Consider the following 18,217-nt stretch of genomic DNA (forward strand, 5'->3'; position numbering starts at 1 on the left):
TTTAATAACTATCATGTTTATTTATTATAAATAATTTTTATTTTCTTTTTAAATTTTATATAAATGATATGGTAAACTCTCTCTAACTATAGTTAACTATCTGTTCTTTTTTTTTATTTATTAATATGTGGAATATGTTATATGACATTATTCCAATGTTTTATTTATGCATAAATAAGAGATATTGTTTTATCATTCACTTATAAAAGTTTATTAAGATTATTTTATTATGTCAAAAGAGTGTTTAAATAATTATCAACAAAATTTCCTAACTAGTTCTGTAGAAAAAATTACTATTACAAAGGGTACTGAAGCAGCCGATTCAACAAGTCAAACAGAAACTATTATTGAGGTATAATTTTTATTCTTACTAATTGTTTTTATTGACGTTTGTAGCCAACTTACGTTTCTGTAATTGATCCATTTACAAGAGAAATAATTGAATTACCTACACATGAAGATGATTCCTTAACATTATCAACATTATCTCATGCTATACCCGGAGCATGTGGTTTAAAATACCATAATGCCAGATCTGGAACACAAAGAGCTCTTCTTATGGATCCAGCTGGATTAAAATTTTTATCACCTCATGGTGGATGGAAAGGAAAACAATTTACAGTTATATTTTCTGAACAATCATGTTCATATGACCGTAATAGATATACTAATTTTGGGCATGGTTTTTATCGACCGGGTATGTATTTTATTTTATCAATTCTTTTTTTCTCTGATTAATTATTTATATTTTTTTATTATTATTTTTTATTTTATGGTAATAATTATATTATTTAGGGGATCAAAATGCAAAAAGAAGAAAATTAATGGATGATGATTGTCTTAGTTGTTATGATTGTAGTGACGAAGATGGTTTTGAAGGTATAACTTCAACAAATATGAAACAAAAACGTTCTAAGAATGATGATGATGATAATGATTCACAGACTGAAGAAGTGACGTCAGATTTGATTGTTCTAGGTATCCCATATTCTAATACAGAAGAAGATTTAAGAAAGTATTTTGAAAAATTTGGAACAGTTACTGTATCACAGGTGAGAATTATAATAAATCTTTTTTTTTTTTTGTTTTACCAAAATATTTTATTTTAGATAAAAAAGAAGGAGGATGGACAGTCAAAAGGATATGGATTCATTAGAATGTTAGACTACAAAAGTCAAATGAAAGTTTTACGAAGTTCACCATTAAGAATTGACAATCGTACAGTTACAGTAAAAATACCTAATAATACAAAACAAAGTGAGGAGAATGGTTCTGTAATTGAGAAACCTAATATTCGAAAACGCTTATTTGTGTCACGTATAACAGAAGATTTAACACAAGATATATTAAAAAATTTCTTTACAAAAGAGGCTAAAAAAATTAATCCTAGTAATTCAGTAACGTCGGTTTTTATACCACGACCTTTTAGATCATTTGCTTTTATAGCATTTTCAAATGACTCTTGTATTACAAAATTAGTAAAAAAAAATAATTATATAATAAATGGTGTTTCAGTTGCTGTAGAAGTATCTAATTTAAAAGAGTGTCAGATATCTAATTCACAAGAATCAACAGAAAGTAGTAAATCAACAAAATATACTGATAGAAGTCTTGAAACCGGAATAGATGCTTTAAATTTAAATCAACCAATAAAACAAAAAGATGATGATCCAGATGTTAAAGAAGATTTTATTGATAACAAACATTCTTAATCATTATCCTTAATAATATATAGGCGAAATTTGAGCTAATAAATTTCTTTTCAATTTTCAAACATTTAAAAAACTTTTCGTGGAGAAAAAAAAATATGCTGAATATATGAAACACAAAATTTTTTTGATAAAAATTTTATCTTCACATATATATGGCTCTGAAAACGCAAACAAAAAATACATCTATAAGAATAAATGATATATAAGTGAAATTTTACACATGGGTAGAAAATGGCTAGAGAATTAATCCCTTGAAAAAAAATTTTTAATGGCTATAACTTCTTTTTTGAAAAAACAAAATACATTCCTAGGTATTAAATATACCTATCGAATTACCATAATTTCATTAAATTGTGTCCATTGATTTCTTGAGATAATCGTGGAAAAATTATTTTTTTAATTTTTTATAAAAAATAAATATTTTTGTTTTAATTATTGTTTTTTCTTCATATGTTAAGATAATAAACAATTAGTTAAGGTTTATTGGTTATAATTAATTAACAAAGTGATACAATTATGTGAAAAAAAAGATAATAATTAATGAAAAACAAATGGGATGACTCAAAAATAAGTAGTAATAAAAAATGAAAAAAAAAAATAGTAAATTACTACTTGCATTTTATCATAAATAACAGCAAATATTTAAAAAATAACAGTTATTGTTATTTTTTTGATATCAAAGTCATAATAATATTCAAGAAGACGGAGAAAAAACTATTAAGTTTCAATAAAAGTTTAAATTAATAAAACTCAAGCAAAAATTTTTATCTTTAAGAGTATTTTATATTGGCAATTTTTATCATAACTGTAATTGATAAAACTTTTAGAAATCTTTAAATATTAAAAAAATAAATTTATTATATTCATAAAGTTTTTTTTTCATTCAAAAGTAATTTAATTATTTTGTTTTATTAAACTTTTGGAACATAAAAACTGAATATTTAAAAATCAAAATTGAAGAAATAATTGAATAATCTTTAAATCAAAATTATAATTTTTGTTTATTAAGTTTTAATAACTTTATTTAATTTGTAATAAAAATAAAATTTAAATCAATCACCATTTATTATAATAAAAGATATTTAAGTCGTCTCAAATGGAAAATATTTACATTACTTATTTAATGATAACGTATATTTTATAGAGAGTTTAGAATAAAAAAACGATAAGATTATATCATAGTTTCACCTAATTGAAATTAGTTATATAGTTATACCAGACCTATAATCTAATTACTATTACAATATTGAAATTTCATAACGTTTTTTAATTAGATGTTCGAAATGATCTTGTCGTCAATTGGGATTGCTATCGCTGGGGTAGTTCTTTATGCTAATCTACCAACTAAATTAATTATTGGATCATCAACTCCAGCTATTAATTATTTAAGAGGAGCAAAATTGATTAAAATTAATAGTGAAAAGGATGTATTAACTGCTCCTACAATTGAGGTATAATTAGTAATATATAAATTTTTTGTTAATACTTAAGTATTATAAATATTTGATTTTTATTTAGGCAAGTTCAATAATAGATAATGAAAATGTTTTAATAATGGCTGTCAGAAGACCTGGTTGTGCTTTATGTAGAAAGGAGGCACAAAATTTGGTTTCTTTAAAACCTGAACTTGAAAAAAAATCTATGAAACTTATTGGTGTTGTTCATGAATATAAAGGTGTTGATGAATTTAAAAAATTTTTTGATGGTGATATTTATTATGATAAAGAAAAAAAATTTTATGGACCTGTAGAGAGATGGATGCCTGTATGGATAGGATTTTTGAGACCAAAATTATGGTTAAGTTATATGAAAGCTAAAGATTCAGGAGTTGAGGGAAATCTTGAGGGTGAAGGTCGTTTACTTGGAGGTGTTTATATGATATCTAAAGGTAAAATGATATATAGTCATCTTGAAAAAGAATGGGGAGATTGGGCTAATACAACAGAAATATTAGATGTAATTAAAAAATTAGACTAATATATGAAAGTTTTTCCCTAAGAAGTACTTTAATACATTCTCAGTTACATTTATATTTATAGTTTTTATGTTTATATAAATATACTATATTAAAACTATTATTTCTTGTAGTTATTTAAAAACCTATTCAAATTAAAATAAAGTAGTAACTTTTAAGTATTTGTAAAAGAGGAAGAGATATATAAATAGAGTTGTAAATAAGGCTCTAAAATATAAAAATATTTTATATATCTTTATATTAATATATTATTATATAAATTTAGAATAATTTGTTTCATTAATTTTTTCTTTTATTTCATGAATTGTTTTACCATTTTTTTCATTATAATGAACTATACTGGATCTTAAAGATTTTAATGAAATATTTGATGGAAAATTTTCATTTTTTGTACTTATATCATTAATATCTTCCTCATCTTCATAATTAATTTCTTCATTTAATACTATTTGATCAAGATCATTACCATCTTGTTGATACTTTAAGGAAAGTTTTTCCGAAAAATTTAACCGCTCACTTAAATTAATATAATTGTCTGAAATAAAAAAAAAAATTGTATTTATTTTAAAATTCAATAAAAATCTTTTTTTTTTTTTATAATTTTTAATAAAAATTTTTAGGCTTATTTAATTTTTCATAAATTTTATTATAATTAAAAAAATAGTAGATATATTTAATTATAATTACATTTTAAAATAATTACATAATTTTTTTATTATGTTTTAAAATTTGTATTAAAGTAAATATTATTTATTATCAATAAATAAAAATTTTACTTAGTCATTTGATGCTACTACGGGATTGTTTTTAATTATCATATGCTTTTAATAAATGATAATTGGTACTATAAAATATTGTTATTTTAAATTAAAAAATATTTTTATTACCATGAGGGATAAACTGTATATTAAAAAATCAAAGGTTGTCATCCCTCAAGAGGTTGTGGTTAATGATTTTTGTTGTACGTATTTAATTTTTATATTTAATTTATTTTATATATAACATAAATTTCTTAATAATAATAGTTTTTTTTTTAAATAAAGACTAAAGTTTTATTGTTATATTTTTTTTTATTTGATTTTATAGTATTTTTAAAATGAAATCTTACCTAAATGCCACCAACAATCATTAGTAAGTAGAATTATTATAATTAAGAGAGTTATAATTGCTGTTAAACATAGAAAAATTATAAGTGATGTAACAAAGACCAATGTACTTTTTGTTAGCAAAAATAGTAACATATCCATATAATTTTATACTAAAAAAAATATATATATATAAATATATATATTTTACATAAATATTATTAAAAATATTTTTATTTTTTTAAAAGTTAAAATTTAAATGTTATATATCATTTTTAGATAGAACACATATATAACATAATGTTTTAAGATTAGAAGGAAATAACGAAAATGCTTTTTTATTTTAAAGATTTTAACTTTAATCTTGATTAATATAATTGTTAACTTTAATGGTATTCTTTTAACTTTAATATAAAAATTTTTTTCCATCTATTTATGTTATCATTTATTTTAATTTTTAGTTATATGAAATAAAAATAATTAATGGTAATCTAAAAATGGAATCTACAACAATTTCCTTTTCTACAATAGTTGTGGGTTTATTAATGGTCACAACTATATTAATATGTAGTTGTTGTTATTGTACGGATATATGGTCAACAAAAAAAGAAAACAAAAATAATGTTAATAATCATAATAATAATTTAGAAAAAAAAGATAAAAACACTAAATTAGAAGATATTGAAAATTGTCAAAAAAAAAATATTGCTCTTTTGGAGGGTCATGGTTGTTGTAAACATTTAAATCCCGTTATTTTTCAAAATTCATTTACTTCATTAAATGGACATAATAATAGTAATGGTGGTACACAAAATTACAAACATAATTATACTAAAATTAATGATTGTATTGATGATAGTAGAAATATATGGAAACGTAGTCAGGAAGAGGCTGGTAAATGCAACACAGCATCAACATGTCATTCTAATTGTTCTAGAAATTCTCATACTATATCCTCATCAATTGTAACAACACCAAATACTAATCACCCACATTCAAGAAGTCCATCACCAACAAATATCTCACAAAAAAATATTTTACCAGCTGTAATTTTACCAATTTCCTGTCTTATGCAAAATCATCCATCTCAAAATTGTCATGGTATGGATTCCATCTATAACACAAGAGATTATATACAATTAGTTAAACTAAAAACAGATACAGATATCGGTGTATCAGCAGTATAAAATATCAAAATTTATTAATTTTTTAAATAATTAAGTATTAAAAAACAATAATAATTACTATTAATCATTTGTTATTTTATTCAAATTAAATATAATTATAATAAAAAAATAATTATCTCTTAAAATTTCATGAAAATAATATTTTTTCTCTAAGTCAAATAAAAAAAAAATAAATAATTATAATAACAACAATTACTATGATAAAATAAAATAATAAAAAAAAAGAAAATAAAAATGAATGAAAATTTACAATTTCTTTTAATATAAATTTAGAATACTTTTTTTTAAGATAATAACAAGTACATCCATTTTCTCTATTTATCATTAGGGAATTCAGTGAGATGTATAAATTTAATCAAATCTATTGTTCAATTTGCTTAATTTTTTTAATAAATTTTTTATTGATAAAAAGAATTCTTAAAACAATCAAAATTTTTCTATTATAAAATTAATTCCTACTATTAATGTGTTAAAATAAAATTTTATTAAATTAATATAAATTTCAATAAAATGATTCAAATTTTTTATAATATTTTTATCTATTATTTCTTCTTTCTATCATTGATGGTAATAAAAAATTAAAATTAAATTTTTTTTTCTAAATAAGAGTGTAAATGTATTTGTCCCAGAGAAAATATTATTATTCATTTGAAAGTATTACCTAATATTTATTAAAAAGTTATACAAATATTAATACCTGAATTTTTTAATGCTTAATCTAATCATTTTCCTCATTCAACAAAATGTTTTAAAAAATTAACTAAAAGTTAGTTGGAAAAGTAAATAAATGTGGTGTATATATTATTATAATTTAAAGTATTTCAATGATAAAAAAAAATATTTTAAATTTTTATATATATTGTGATTTTCATGTGTATAAAAATTTTATTATCTTAAGATATAGTGTGCTTATATAATATATATATATTAAAGTGACTCAAAAATGTAAATGATTAAATTAACAAAAAAAAAAATTCAAATTATTTCTAAGAAGATATATCTATTTTGATTGAGTTTATAAACATAAATTCTTATTCTAAAAATAATTTTTAATTTTTTTAAAAGTATGTTAAATATATAATTATTAAGAAAATAACTTTTAACTTTTAATATATATTTTGTTTATTAAATGTTTCCATCATTATTCTTAATGTATCTTTTATATATTTGAAAATTTTTATGATGGAAAATTAAAAAAAAAATATTATAAGATTTTTTTTAATCTATTCATGTCAATCAAATACTAATATTTTGATACCAAATTATTTAAATTTTTTCATGTTAAACAATCTTTTTCATGTCATTTTATTTAAAAAAAAAAGATAATAAATAGTTACATACTTTATTTGGTGCAAACAATCTTCAGATATAAATGTAAACAATAAATATTTTTAATAAAATTAATGTTACAAAAAATAGTATGTTGTGAAAAAAAAAAATTTCTAAAAATAAAATCAATGTTTTTTATTAGTTGGTCGAATGTATGCAAAACATGAAATAGAACTTGTCTGAATTTCACAGTATACTGATGATGAGACAACTGTGTAAGAAAATGGTATTTTTGAGCAAATAACATCTAAATTTTCATTATGTTCATTTTTCCATGCATTAAAAATAATTTGTTTTGAGATAACTGGACTTCTTAACATATTTGTTTTCATTATTCTTTGTAAATCTTTATCATTACATCTTTCATATGTACTTTTAAGAGGTATTTTTACTAAGTCATTATTTGTTATTTCATTTACTATGGGATCATCTTTTATGTATTGTTTTGATGCTTTAGCTTTAACTCTTTTACTTATATGATTATTATCATCATACTCAAGAGCATTTTCAATATCTGGTAAGTTATTATTTGCTTCGGAAGTTGAGATTGATGATGGTACCACTTCAACTTGATCAATATTCTCATTAAATGGTACTACTTCATCATAAATATCATTTGAAATTGATTTATTAACAGGATCATTAAAAAAATTTAATCCTGCAATTTTTGTCTCACCAGCTTCTAATGGTACATCAATATTTTTGTCATCTTCTTTTTGTACAAATTTATCAGAATGATTTAATGGTTGGACAATTGGTTTATAAATTTGAGATGTTTTTGGTTGTAATTTATATGAACTATTATTTTCATATTCTTCACCAACTATCTCCTCATTTTTTTTTTCTAATGACATATTTTTATTTTTTGTTTGTTTTTTAATATCTATTTTTACAATATTAGTATTGGTTGATGTTGTAGCATATTGTAGAGGAAAATTAAAATTGGGACGATAGACAGCTTCAGTTGAACGGATATATGTGGGAGCAATTGAAGTTGACTGATCAGGAGAAACTACTTTTTCATCAATAACTAAAGTAAAATTTTCATTTGATAAGTGATGCATATCTTGTAAATCATCATCAATTTCTGGAGATATAGTTGAGTGTTCAATAGATTTTGGTAATGATCCATCTTCACTTAAATGTTTTGATCCTAAATTATATTGGGGATGTTGTGTTTCATGTACCTGAATATTATAATCAGTTTGATAAGTGGGATTTGTTGTTTTTGTTGTTTGATATAAATTAACATTTTGATTATTAACTTGAGTTACATATCCATAGCCATAATTAAATTTTGGATTATTTATCATTTCTTTTGATTGTGAATAAGTATTTTGATAGTTATTTTGATAATTATTTTGATTTCTAAAAGTTTGAGTTACATGATATCCTTGATAATTATTATAACCATTATAATCACAATTTTTTTGCATTTGTATATTACAAAAAATATTAGGTAATTGAAAAATACTTGCAGTAGGAGTACTTTGACAACAGCAATTATTACATTCATTTTGAAAAAAGTTAAAAAAGAAAGCATTAGTTGGGTTACTTATAAAATCAATTATAAATAAAGTTACAAATAGGAACATAATACAACTGTTCGAATAAAATATGAATTATTAAATGATAGAAGTCTTATAAAAATAATTCTTTATTGCATAAATCATCTTATTATTAGTTATATAGTTAATTGTTATATAAAAAAGTCTTAACAATATTTGACTCCTAAATTTAGGTCGATTTAAATTTTTCTTAACAAATTTCTTCCTCTACATTTATACTACAGTAAATTATTTAGAATAAGAGATCATCGAAAGTTCCAAATTAATAAAGTTATGGTATTATTATATTCAATGTGAAAGAGAAAGTTTTAGAATAACGGCAATACATTCATTAAATTAATATTAATATATCGCTAATTGATTTTTTATTTATTAACTATTTCAAATATCTTTATGACCTCTTGTATATTGTTTTTATAAGTGTTAAAATTCATACATATAATCGTGTTTTACAATTTAATGTTAGAAATAAAGTGATTAAATATGAGAAAGCGGATATTATAAGATTGTTATTTTTATTATTATTATATTTTATGAAAAAAAAATTGAAGTTCAAATTTATTTTAATATAAAAAAAATTATTTTGTCATTTTATAAAAAATAGGAAAACATCCTAAAAAAAATTTTAAAAAATTAATATAAATTTATTATCAAATAAAAACAAAATTTGTCATTTTATATTGCCTTTCAAAAATATAATTTATTTTTAGAGTTCAAATATTAGTTATATTAATTATTAAACTATAAATAAGGTATTTAAGAGAAATCAAATTTTACAATTATCAATAGTATGTAATAACTTCTGACAATGAAATTGAGAAGTCAAGAACAATGATTATTTTAGAAAAATTTCTCCCTTTTTTTATATCATGCTTCAAAGTTAAGATGAAAAGAAGAAATATTTTGCAATAGGCTTCAAATCAATTTTCATTTAGAGTTCACGTTAAAAATTTTTTTATATATGTAACCATTATTGAGATATAGAAAAATGATGACAATGATTAAAGCGCGCAAAAATATCACTTATCATATCTCAAAATGGGTTAATATTCAGAAAATGTTTTGAAAGTAAGCTATGCCTAAAAACTTATAAGAAGTTCAGCGCACCTAATTTCATGCTTCCACGATCTCATTTGCTTGAGTTATGAGTACGTTCTTGAAAACTCTTTTCAAACTACATTTTTTGCCATATCTCAAGTTTGAGACATCCTATGAAGATAAGACTAGGCTTAATGAACTTTTCATAAAAAATTAGTCTAGAATCGTCTATTTAATTTCAAATAATTTTATTGAATCGCAAAAGGCGATTTTTTTCAAAAAATATTCCCCACTTTCGCCTCTAACTTCAAGTGATCATAACTTCTAAAGTTTTATTTCTAGCATAGCCTTGATTATATTAGAAATTCATCATTTTTCAAGGGCTATCCAATGAATATATTTTTGTTTCTAAATTCGAAGAAAAAATTTTTTTTTAAAAACCAACTTCAAAGGTCAAGTCAGAAATTTAGAATTTAAATTACTTTTTTTTGAATCTTACTAAATTTTTAAAGATATTGTTATAGAAATTATTATGTTAAACTAACTTTTTGAGAGAAAATGATTGGTACCGGTTTCATTATTATATGTCTTGTTTTAGCCGAGATATTGAAAAGTCGAGAACAATGAATATTTTAGAAAAATTTCCGCCTTTTCTTACATCTTGCTTCAAACTTAAGATAAATGAAAGCAGTTTTTTGCAATAGACTTCTTATCAGTTTTCATCTAGGGTTCACGTTCAAAATATTTTTATATCTCCAACCATTTTTGAAATATAAAAAAATGATGACAAAAGATTAAGCGCGCAAAAATACCACATATCATATCTCAAGATGGGTTTATTTTATAAAAAACTTTTCAACGTAAGCTATGCCTAAAAACTTATAAAAAGTTCAGCGCATCTAATTTCATGTTTCTACGATTTTATTTACCTAAGTTATGAACACATTCTTGAAAACTTTTATCATGCTACATTTCTTGCCATATCTCAAGTTTGAGACGTCCTATGAAGATAAGACTAGGCTTAATGAACTTTTCATAAAAAATTAGTCTAGAATCGTCTAATTAATTTCAAATAATTTTATTGAATCGCAAAAGGCGATTTTTTTCAAAAAATATTCCCCAGTTTCGCCTCTAACTTCAAGTGAACATAACTTCTGAAGTTTTAATTCTAGCATAGCCTTGATTATATTAGAAATTCATCATTTTTCAAGGGCTATCCAATGAATATATTTTTGTTTCTAAATTCAAAAAAAAAAAAATTTTTTTAACACCAATGTCAATGACCAAGTTAGAAATTTAAAATCTAAATGACTAATTTATGAAATTTGTTAAATTTTAAAAATATTGTTATAGAACTTACTTAAGTAAGACTATTTTTTTGAGAGAAGATGACTAGTACTAATTTTATTATTATATGTCAAGTTTCAGCTGAGATATTGAAAAGTCGAGAACAATAAATATTTTTGAAAAATTTTCCTCCTTATATTATAACATACTTAAAAATTGTGATAAAAAGAAGCAGTTTTTTGCAATAGTTTTTCAATCACTTTTTATTAAGGGTCTAAGATCAAAATTGTTTTGTATTTTTAACCCTTCTTGAGATATAGGAAAATATTGATAAATAGTTGTGAACGCAAAAATACCATATACCATATCACGAAATGGGTTGAAATTTGAAAATGTTTTTAACCTGTACTATACTTTAAATATTGTGTGAAGACTAGCGCATTTATCTTCATGTTTTTAAGAACACATCTACTTGAGTTATGAGTATGTTTTTGAAAACTTTTATCAAACTACATTTCTTATCATATCTTATCCTAAAGACGTCCAATGAAAATCAGACCAAGCATAATTAACTTATTGTAAAAATGTGATCTTTAATATGTTGTTTTTTTATAATTTTATAGTTTTATCATAGATGGCGAATTATATTAAAAAATATTACCTATTATTCTCTTTAAATTTCAATTAATCATAATTTCATAATGTTTGATTTCTTTATGTTATAATATATTTAAAATTTTTATCATTTTTTCAAGGGCTATCAAATAAATGTATTTTTTTGTTTAATTTGTAAAAAAAAAATTTTTTATTAACTTTAATGAATAGGAAATTAAAACCAATTTAATAATTACACCATTTTAATTAGATTTTTATGATATGATAAAAAAATACATTTTAATAAAGTAATTAAAAATAATAATTTGTACCAATTACAATAAGGAATAGATCAAAGCATTTAATAATACAATATTTAATAAAATAACTGTGAATTAATTTTACTACTTTTTGAAGTTTTGCAAATTGCTTTTTTTCAAAATAATGATGTGAATATAAAATGTTCTTCTTACATCAAAATGTTCTAAAACTAAAATTTTTGAGAGAATGTTTAGAAAGTTTGGTAAAATTTGAATTAACATTGCTTGATGAAATCTCGAACACGAGTGTTTTGATGCTAAGTATTGAAACAGCAAATTAAAAAATTTTTTCGGAAAAATGGAAAAAATAATGAAAAAAAGACCATGAGTGATTCAGAACAATCACATTTATTATAAATAGATATTCTTTGTAATTCCACTTTTTATTTGTCTGAAGAATCAATTTCAAATATTACTTTTTCTAAAAAAAATAGTAATGACTGCTTACGATATTAATCAATTTTATGATGTCAAATTTTATTTAAGAATGTATGATGAAAGTAATGATATAACGTGTTTTAAAAAATTTACATTAACACTTAAAAGATCAAACAATAAAAAACACTTTTGTATTAAATTAAACGACATCTGTAATGAGGTATCTTTTAGTTGTGCCACTGCTACTAAAAATATTATGTTGTGCTTTTATGATAACCACGTGCTTATTAAAATAAAAAAATATACATTTGGTACCATTAGTTAAAAACAGAAGAGATTTTTTATACGATTTTTTGATAAGATAAAAGCCGTTTTTGTATACAACAACATTTTATTGAAATTTCATTAAACATTTGATTCATTTACTTTATCCTTTTTTTTGATATTAAACTTTAATAAGTTAAAAATGTTTATTAATTATATTTATATCATTTGTTTATATTAATAGTATTCCCAAAATATTTAAAAGAATGTTTTTAAATGTTAAATTTAATTTGCAGTAAATAAATGTGCTCCATCTTCTATTGGTTAAATATAAGTAAAAAATTAACATAAAAATATTCTTTAATAAAAAAGATTATATATTATGATTTATTATTTTTTAAACAGAACTTAGTATACTTTTAAAAAATTTTTGTTATATGTAAAACTAGTTATAATTTAATATATCTTAAAAATATCTTAATTATTTATATATGTTAATTTGATAATCTTTTTAAACATCAGCTATAAAGTAATATCAATTTGATGTTAATTAATTTTTACAGTTTTAAATTAAAAAATTTTAACAATATTTGTTTTTTCGGTGAAAAAAGATTTATGATTTAAATTTTTAGCAAGCACTATAGCAGTCATTAATTGGAAGAATCAATATATTTGCAATTGTTTCATTTTTAAATTGGGGTCTTAGATGTTTTTCAGATCTTTTCCATGGTGATTTTTCTAACATAAAAAACCATGTATAAAGGTGAGTTCCACGAAGCCATGGACGAAGGAGAGTACAATGCTCATTACGTGATGTATGCCTTAAAACTTGCATTTCACAACTACCATTTTCTTCAACTAAACAAAGGTAAGCATTAAGTTTTGAAAAGTCACCAGTTATATTGTATCTAAAACCTAAACAATGTCCATAGTCAGCTGATAATGGATTTGTTTTAAAATATGTAACATTTGAAGCAATTAATGTTATATGTCTATTCATTAATTGTTTTTCTTTTGGTTTTTTTCCTTTATCTATAAAATAACAATGATATACATAATAGTATTTTTTTTTATATAACTAACATTTACTAGATGATGTAACATTTTCAACCTTTTTTTCAGTTATTTCTAATACACCGCTACTTTTTATTTTTTTAATACAAACATCTTCACATTCTTCAATAGACTTAAAATTATTTGAACTTTTACCGCAACCTGTATAATGGAATCCTTTACATACCCCTGATTTTGCATGATAATAATATCTATTTGACATTGGAGCACACCATTTACCTCGATCTAGTTTTTCAGAACATATATCTAAATAAATTATCCAATTTTTTAGATGAAATATAATATAGAAAAATGATTAATTATAATCTAGTGATTTATAGAGATCATTTATTAAAAAAAAATCACAATATAAATTTACTATGCAAAAAAGCTCACAAAAAAAAATTTAAAAAAAAGGAAAAGAAAATGCAATAAAAAATTTGACTCAATATAAAATTAATATTAAACAATAAGCTTTTAAAAAATCGAAGTTACTATTTTAATGACAAATTTTAGTTCCATCTTTTCTATATTTATAATGAAGCTTTGAAATTTTCCTACCTTCACCAGGAACTTCACAAGTTATTTGACATAATTCAAATGTTGAAAATCTATTTGTATTACCTTCACATCCACCATATAAAAATTGATCACAGGTACCAGAAGTCATATTATAATACCACATATAACGTAGTTGATTACATGAACCCCAATCAGGATAGAAAGCACATTTTTTGTCATTTGGTGCAATTAAACCACCACAAATACTTTCACATTGATATTGTGTTCCAAAATTATTATCATTTCCACCACAATTTGAGTACTTAAATGGTTGACATTTTTTTGTATTTGGATTATAACCCCATCTATCTGATGGCATCTCATCATTATGAAGACAATTACCTTTTTCTATTGGTAAAAAGCAAGCACCAACAGATTTTGGTTTTTCTTCTTCAAGACTTCTTCTTCTAGTCCAACTACATGTCATTTCACAAGCTGAATGAGTTAAAAAGTTATTTGGATTACTTCCACATCCAAAATACCAAAATCTTTTACATGTTTCTTCATCAGGATTATAATAATATCTATATCCTGCATTATGTAAACATTCTTTTTCATGACGACCATGTCCTACAGATAATGGATAAAAACAATTCATTTCTTCAACTGTTAAATGATTAAATCGTTTACAACTATTTTCACATTGTTGTAATGTTAAAAATCTATTACTATTTCCTTCACAACCTGAAAAAGCAAATGGTTCACATCTATGTGAATATTTATTATAATAAAATGCTGGAAAAGATTCTCTACAACTTCCTACAGCTTTTTCTTCTAAACAACGGAATGATTCAAATGATGATTCAATATGAAAAATTAATTTATTTTCTATTTGATTTAAAGCAGTTGATGATGGTTCTGAACATTGCCATTTACAACTTTTTTCATCATTAAAAAAATTTTTACTATCAGATATACAACCATCATGCCAAAAATCTTGACAATCACCAGTAATATGATCAAAATACCATTTTTTTGTCCATGGTGTTAAACCACAACTATCCATATAATGTTTATCAAATTTATCAACACAACTACTAGGTATATGACTATCACGTCTTCTTTCACATAACCATTGGCAATTAGTTAAACTTGAAAATATATTTTTTGATTCTCCCTTACATTGTCCATACCAAAACATTTTACATGTTTTAGTATGTTTATCAAAATAATAATACTGAGAAAATAATCCCTCTTTAGAACAACTATTTTCATAATTTTGGTCAAAATTTTCATCACATATTGATGTTAATTCGCGTGATGGTGTCTCACAAGTTTCTTTACATTCTCTAGCATCACTAAAAATATTTTTTGAGGCTGATCGACATCCACCAAAATAAAACATTTCACATTTCTTTGTTTCATCATTAAAATACCATCTTCTATAGTATTGTCCATGCATACAGTCAGAAAGATAAGTTATATCAAATTTATCTAAACATGACCGACCTTTTGGTGAGGGATGAATTCCTTCACATTTCCATTTACAATCATCTTCTGTATCAAAATTATTTTTAGATGTTAATGAACGACATCCATCATTCCAAAATGATTTACATTGCCTAAAATCTTTATCAAAATACCATCTTTTATTCCATTGAACATTTTCAGTAGCTTTTGAACATGAATCTGCTAATTTTGTATCAAAATCATCTAAACATTCTATTGTTATAGATATTGGTAAATTATGTTTTTCAGAGTACATCTGTCCTTTATCAAGTTTTTTATCTTTACCATTATCATTATATTTTGTGATAACTGCTGCATTTAAATATGTATACGATTGATTTCCTGTTTTAAAATCAGCTAAATTAAAAATATTATTTGATGTAGTAGATGTAATAATTTCTTTTATATTTTCTTTTTTTATTATTGAAGGAATTTCTGTTGTAGTTGTAGTTGTTTTAATAACATAATTATTTTTATTTTCCCAATAATTGGGATTTTCACCTTTTGTTACAGTAAATGTTGCACTTATTTTACCATATTTTTTTCCATTTATTTTATGATTAGGAATAAATGTATCAGTATTATCAACTAATTCACATATTCTTTTACAAGTTGATAAATGAGCAAATATATTTCTTGTTGAGTATTTAAATTTTTCAGAAGAACATGATTCATCAAACCAAAATTGTTGACACTTTCCTTTTTTTTTATCATAATAAAATCTTTCCCTCCATTCACCTTTATCACAAATATCTCTTCTTCTTTCATCAAATTCCTCTAAACATAAATCTGATATTGATAGTTTTGTAAAAGAAAGACTTGTGTCTTCATTCATTTTTATATTATTTAATGAGATGCCTTCACATACTGAATGACAACTTTGAATATCTATAAATACATTTTGTGCATGTGATATTTGACATCCACCATACCAAAATTGTGTACATACACCAAACTCAATATCATAGTAGTATCTTAATTCCCATTGTCCATTATCATGACATTGTTTTTCTAATGACTTGTCAAATGGTTGATAACAAACATCCTTAGCTTTTGTACAATTTCCAGCAACACCACCATACCCAGGGAGACATTCACATTTATAAGAACCTATAGTATTAACACAATATGAATTTGGTGGGCATTCAACATCAATCATATTTGATACATCAGAACATTCATCAATATCTATTAATTGGAACTAATTAAAAAATTTGATAAAATCTAAATTACCTCGACATTTAAATCCATTACCTTGATATCCATCTTTACAAAAACATTTATTATCCCTACATTCACCAGCAAATGAGTCACATTTTTTGCAAATATCATTTTCTAAGGCATCATTTATACTTTTATTTGTCAATGTTTTCTTTATCAAATCTCCTGAGGAACCAATTAATAAATTGTAATTAGAATCCCTTTTTTCAAGTTCTTTATTTGATAAACAATTTTCTTTACAATCTTTCATTGAATTAAATCCCTTTTTAGTATTTATGCAACCGGTAATGATAAACTTTTTACAAGTTCCCTTTTTAGGTGAATAAAAATATTTTGTATATTTATCATTACAATTTCCTTTTACTAATGGCAACTAAAAAAAAAATAAAGAAAATTAATATAAATAATTTTAAAAATAAAGTACAAAAGATATCTTTTAATTTTTATTATATAATATATTTATCTAAATTATATTATAACAATTCTAATTTATTTAAATATAACAAATAATTAAATTATAAAAAAACAGTCATAAAAAGAGGAAATAAAATGAAATAAATTTATTTATCACATTAATTTAATTAATAATAAAAATTAAATATTTTAAAAACAATAATAAACTTTTAAATTTTAACTTACCTTACATTGATAAGGAATTACATATTTACTTCCATTATTATTATTAAAACATTGAACATATATAGAAGTATATAAAAATATTAAATTTAGAATAAGATAGGAAGCTTGCATCATTAAATATTTGAAAGAATAATTATAACTTTAATGTAAAGTTATTATATTCTATAAATCACTTTCTGAATCATATTGATAAAAAAAAATTGATATTTATTACAAAAAGGGCAATTAAAAATGAATTTAAAAAAAAATCAAACATTTGCTAGATAGATATACATATATATTTTACAGTTATATAATTGAAAATTTAATAAGAAATATTTATATTTAATGATCATTTAATTTTTTTTTTCTCCATATATATAAGCATATATAAAATAAATTTAGTTAAATGATGAGAAAGACCTTTTTGAGGGAATGAAAGAGGTAATAAAGTAAATTACAAAAATTAATTTATTATATATATATAGTCAACAACCTCCATATAGTAAGTACCTCTTTTTTTAAAAGTTTACTTTAAGTTACACATACTTTTTTTTTTCTTACCATAACTTTGCCGA

General features: G+C 22.3%; 4 protein-coding genes across 4 annotated transcripts; 2 read left to right on the plus strand and 2 right to left on the minus strand.

Annotated features, from left to right (window-relative positions):
- Positions 1-229: 229 nt before the first annotated feature.
- Positions 230-1,712, plus strand: SRAE_1000088300 (TAR DNA-binding protein 43; the record flags this gene model as incomplete). The annotated part of the gene is made up of 5 exons (XM_024647770.1): positions 230-352; positions 397-697; positions 796-1,052; positions 1,110-1,464; positions 1,516-1,712. 5 exons carry the CDS (start codon positions 230-232, stop codon positions 1,710-1,712), a joined length of 1,233 nt encoding a protein of 410 aa, XP_024501815.1.
- Positions 1,713-2,986: 1,274 nt separating this feature from the next.
- On the plus strand, positions 2,987-5,959 carry SRAE_1000088400 (Redox-regulatory protein FAM213A; the record flags this gene model as incomplete). The annotated part of the gene is made up of 3 exons (XM_024647771.1): positions 2,987-3,163; positions 3,231-3,668; positions 5,234-5,959. 3 exons carry the CDS (start codon positions 2,987-2,989, stop codon positions 5,957-5,959), a joined length of 1,341 nt encoding a protein of 446 aa, XP_024501816.1.
- A 1,454-nt stretch (positions 5,960-7,413) lies between these two features.
- SRAE_1000088500 (Ground-like domain-containing protein) lies at positions 7,414-8,724 on the minus strand (the record flags this gene model as incomplete). Its single annotated transcript, XM_024647772.1, has 1 exon — positions 7,414-8,724. One exon carries the CDS (start codon positions 8,722-8,724, stop codon positions 7,414-7,416), a length of 1,311 nt encoding a protein of 436 aa, XP_024501817.1.
- A 4,641-nt stretch (positions 8,725-13,365) lies between these two features.
- SRAE_1000088600 (Epidermal growth factor-like domain and EGF-like calcium-binding domain and Proteinase inhibitor I2, Kunitz metazoa domain-containing protein) lies at positions 13,366-17,771 on the minus strand (the record flags this gene model as incomplete). Its single annotated transcript, XM_024647773.1, has 5 exons — positions 13,366-13,769; positions 13,821-14,057; positions 14,352-16,988; positions 17,034-17,394; positions 17,661-17,771. The coding sequence occupies 5 exons, from the start codon at positions 17,769-17,771 to the stop codon at positions 13,366-13,368; spliced, it is 3,750 nt and encodes a 1,249-aa protein (XP_024501818.1).
- Positions 17,772-18,217: the final 446 nt, after the last annotated feature.

Source organism: Strongyloides ratti, assembly GCF_001040885.1.
Source record: "Strongyloides ratti genome assembly S_ratti_ED321, chromosome : 1".
NCBI lineage: Eukaryota > Metazoa > Nematoda > Chromadorea > Rhabditida > Strongyloididae > Strongyloides > Strongyloides ratti.